We start from the raw sequence: 4,971 nt of genomic DNA, 5'->3' as shown, positions 1-4,971 counted from the left end.
TGCCGTTGTGGAATTTTTATGCACAAATCTTCCCATGACATTGATAAAGCAATCAAATCATGCGAAAACACAAGACCTGTGTGAACACATAATTTGGTAACGGAAGAGGATGTTGCATAACCAGGTTTTAAAGCCTCAAGATCACCTCTTTCGCAGAAGGTTCACATACAGTGAATGGCGTCAAAAGCACTAATTAGTCTGGTGTGAACCTTCGGATTCATCGCAACAGGTTAGTCGAGTATTTGCCCTGGCTTGTTGCAAGAACGACAATTACACTGTAAGGATGTGAGCTTTGTGATGATCGAGAGCTACTGAAAGTATTGTAAAACAGTTTATTGCATAAAATTTTTACCTGGTCGCAAACAAAAATGTACTCAAGTTCCACAGTGAATTGTTAAAGTAATGTCAAATAACATTGCAGCAGATCAGATTCGAAGAGTTTAATCCTGCAAATTTATATAATATGGGAAAGGTACAGAAATGATCTAAAAGGGGGAATAAGCGTTTGTATGTATTCCTGGTAACATTATACATTTTATGGAATAGAAGTACATTCTTAATATTATCATTATAATGCCAAGGCTACAGAAACAATCCAAAAGAGTGCTACATCACAGACGGGTATCTCATACAGTGAGAATGCATGAACAAGTTTTCTTTCATTGCAGCCACAGCTGCTACAGGGCACCAGCAGTGCTGACTGTAAAGAGCTTACGGCAGATACCTTTGACCTCAGCAACACGTGATGTGACTGCTGAAATCTGATTAGATAGGAACTCTAACCTAAACTTTCACTCAGTTGCACTGCACTTGGGAGAAAAGCATTCAAATGAAGTGTATAAACTATTGGGAATAATTTCATACAAATTCATGGAAAAAAAATGAATAAATATATTAAACTATTAGTGATTTCTAATAGTTTTTAGATCAGCAGAGAAGACCGTGCTGACCCTAATGGCCTGCCACTGTTAAGTGTGACACACAAAACAACACGCTTGTAAAACAACAAAAACTTGACAATAAAACACAAAAAGCAGAATTTAAATAGTGGTGCATACTAGAGGCAATACAGTAGAAATGTAAGCAATAATTGGACCATCTGACATGGGCATGTGATGTGCAAAGGCAGATAGATAATGCAGTTCAGCAATGATTATATATAACTTTCATCCACTTAAAAGCACCTGTATACAAGTCTTTAGTCATGGTACTTTTCCTTTTTAAGTGTGATTCTTCTGCACTTTATCAGCCCCAAAGCCTAAAAGCCCCCCCTCCTCAACTCCCCCTTTCTCCTACTTTCACTCTGTGCATTCCCATGAGCTCATAAGCATGGCTGGAAATTCATGTGCTTTCCAATAAGGGGTGTTCCTTTTTTGAAACTCCGTCACATGGGATATATAAGAGTAAAAGTTGTCCTCTTCTACTCACTTCACTTTTACACAATCCTCCTCTAGCACACAGGAAAACCGGAGTTTAATTTCTTTCCTTATTAAACCTGCAGTACAATGGCTTTTCTCCCCCACGCAGTCATCTTTATCCTAACTGTGGTCCTTTGCATCCAACAGAGTGATGGTAAGCCTGCAATAATGCATTTGTCATTGTTTTGAATTTGTTACTGATGACCTAGCGAATGATTAGATAGTAGAAAAATGTAGCTGTAAAAATTTTTTTATGCATTTAAAGAAATAAAAAAGCATAAGCATAAAACATTAAGCATTCTATTATAGAGGTTTGGTATAGCTATGCCTCTAAGCATGCATTAATCTGTATGTCTTTTGCACAGCTCAGTCAGTACCAGACAGATGCTGGTGTCAGAACCCGTCCTCTAAAGCTTTTCGATGGAAAAACATTGAAGAGTTCTCTGTCACTGCACCAAAATCCCGCTGCAAAGTGACCGAGATCATGTGAGTGTTCTCGCAACTACTTATTGCTTAAACAGTGATAGGGGATCTCCTATTCGAATGATTTGTGCTAATGATTTTTTGTTTTTTGCTTTTTTTTTTAAAGATTGACACTGAAGACAAACAGTAAACGCTGTATTAACCCAAAAATATACCAGGGCGAACAACTTCTGGAATGTTGGAAGAGGTAAGGACACAATTGTGATTTTATGACACAGCCTGGACATTACTAGAATGTGTGTGCCTTCTTTTATTTCACACTCATTATAAGTGGATGACCATTTAGTAATTGCATGCTGGGAAAAGATTTAAGTGAATGTCAGAAAGAGCATGAATACTTGGTTTTAGTATTTTAGTGATCTACATTTTTTGCTGCTTTCATATTAGTTATTTATATTAGTATTAAATATATATATATATATATATATATATATATATATATATATATATATATATATATATATATATATATATATATATATATATATATATATATATATATATATATATATATATATGCTGTTTTTGCGTTTATAACAATTTTAAATAACTGAAATAATCTGCTGTTTTAACAGAATAAACACTGAAAACAAAAGAGCGACTATCAAGCTGTCTGAATGTGGATTTAACAGAAACGCAACAATCAAAATTGAAAACACAACCCCAGTAAACCAGCTCTAACCAGCTGCACAGAGGGGAGTGTGGAAACTCCAGAAATCTGAAAATCCAATGGGACGCCGGGATCCTGCCCCCTTCCCGTGTTTGGAAACTCCAGCTGGATGACCTCTGGATAATGTTTCCAAGAACTGTCCAACACAGATTTTTATCAGAAGTGGACTTGTTGCAGGATAACTTTGTACACTGAATATTTTACAGGCATTACTATCACTAAGTGGGCCATCACTATATTATTGTACATATAAGCAGTATTTAAGTTCTTATTTTATATTTATTTGTTGTATTTTTTTTAAACTATGATTGTACATTTGGTAATCGGAATCATTTTGTATAACAAGTTTTGTGTTTAAAAAGAAGAAAACTGCGATTATACTCTGAATGTAAACTGTGATTTAAAAGCTGTCATGGTTTTGAACAGAAAGTAAACAAACTCAAACTGAAGAGGGCCTAGTTGGCTGGTCATGTGATCTGTGTTCATACAGGGGGATTGAGCCCCATCTGCTGACCGCTATGTAACATCTGACTAGAATATATATTAACTTTTTTTTTTTTTTTTTATAATTCAATGATGATAATATTTAAATGACAGACTTCATCATTTCCACATATCATGCATATTTTTCTTCCAATTGCAAACTAAGCCATAAAATAATCACAGAGCGACATAACTAACATTTCTTGGGTCAACTGTAAAATGTAAACAAATAAGAAAAAAATGACGTAAAGTTACATGTATAAGGACAATTCAAGGCTCAGTGCTGTTTATTTGTGCTGTGAAATACATATTGCATATATATCCCAGCTAAATCGTTTTTTCTTACTCATTCCACATTGCAACAACATACTTTGTGTGTGTGTGTGTGTGTGTGTGTGTGTGTGTGTGTGTGTGTGTGTGTATACATGTATATATAAATATACATATATATATATATATATATAAATTTAGTGCTTTGAGTACAATTCTCCTATACTGACCACTAAATGTTCAACATGGCACCTCATGGCAAAGACTCTCTGAGGATTTGAAAATTAGAATTGTTGCTCTCCACAAAGATGCCTCGGCTATAAGAAGATCGCTAACACCGTGCACAGGGCAGTTACTGTACAGTGGCCAGGGTCATACAGAGGTTTTCCAAGACTTTTTCCACTTCTAACAGGCCTCGCAAGGGTCAATTAAAAGAGTTGAGTCCTCGTGCTGTGTGTCAGGAGCAGAAGCTGCTTCAAAAAACAGATGCACAAATGCTGCTAGCAAAACTTTAGAGGTCACAGAAGTGGAGCGTCCGCTTGTCAGTGCTCAGAATATACGCCACATATTGCAACAAGTCGTTTTGCATTGCCGTCATCCCAGAAGAAAGCTTCTTCTGAAGCTGGCTCACAAAAAAGCCTGAAAACATTTTTGCTAAAGACCACCTGTCTAACAGCATGAATTACTGAAACCATGTCCTGTGGTTTGATGAGACTAAGATAAACTTGTTTGGATCAAATAATGCACAGCATGTCTGGTGACGCCCTGGTGAGGAGTACCATGGAAATTGTGTCATGCCCACAGTCAAGCATTGTTGTGGTAGCATGATGGTCTGGGGCTGCATGAGTGCTGCTGGTACTGGGGAGCTGCGGTTTATTGAGGGAAACATGGTTTTTAACATGTACTGTGACATTCTAAAATAGAACATGATGCCCTTCTTTAGAAACTGGGCCGAAGGGCAATTTCTCAACATAATAACGACCCAAAACACACCGCCAAGATGACAACTACCTTGCTGATGAAGCTGAAGGTGAATGTAATGGAGTGGCCAAGTATGTCTTCAGACCTGAACCCAATTGAGCACCTGTGGGGTATCCTCAAGCGTAAGGTGGAGAAGTGCCATGTGTCTAACACTCAGCAGCTTCGTGATGTCATTATGGAGGAGAGGAAGAGCATACCAGCAACAACCTGTGCAGCTCTGGTGAATTCCATTCCCAGGAGGATTAAGGCAGTGCTTGATAACAATTAGATTTGCTTAGATAAGATAAAACTTTGTCATTGGGCAAGGTACATGTACAGAGCCAATGAAATGCAGTTAGCATCTAAACAGAAGTGCATAAGTGGCCTATTTACAATAAATAAATAGCAGTGTAATAAATAAGGGTTTGGGGTCCAGATGTACAGGGGTGAGGGTGCACATTGTAGAGTGGCCTTTTATTGTGGCCAGCCTAAGTTACACCTGTGCAATACTCATGCTGTCTAATCAGCATCTTGATATGTCACACCATGAGAAGTGCTCACTAACACAGATTTAGACAGATTTGTGAACAGTATTCGAGAAAAATAGGCCTTTTATGTACAGAGAAAAAGTTTTAGATCTTTGAGTTCAGGTCATGAAAAATGGGGGCAAAACCAAAAGTGTTTTAT

General features: G+C 37.3%; 1 protein-coding gene across 1 annotated transcript; it reads left to right on the top strand.

Annotated features, from left to right (window-relative positions):
* Window positions 1-1,378: 1,378 nt before the first annotated feature.
* Window positions 1,379-3,380, top strand: cxcl18b (chemokine (C-X-C motif) ligand 18b). The gene is made up of 4 exons (XM_046838279.1): window positions 1,379-1,572; window positions 1,784-1,904; window positions 2,008-2,088; window positions 2,477-3,380. The coding sequence occupies exons 1-4, from the start codon at window positions 1,506-1,508 to the stop codon at window positions 2,580-2,582; spliced, it is 375 nt and encodes a 124-aa protein (XP_046694235.1). The 5' UTR covers window positions 1,379-1,505; the 3' UTR covers window positions 2,583-3,380.
* Window positions 3,381-4,971: the final 1,591 nt, after the last annotated feature.

Source organism: Silurus meridionalis, chromosome 24 (assembly GCF_014805685.1).
Source record: "Silurus meridionalis isolate SWU-2019-XX chromosome 24, ASM1480568v1, whole genome shotgun sequence".
Taxonomy (NCBI): domain Eukaryota; kingdom Metazoa; phylum Chordata; class Actinopteri; order Siluriformes; family Siluridae; genus Silurus; species Silurus meridionalis.
The sequence above is the reverse complement of the archived record's forward strand: the minus strand, read 5'-3'. Positions and strand labels throughout refer to the sequence as shown.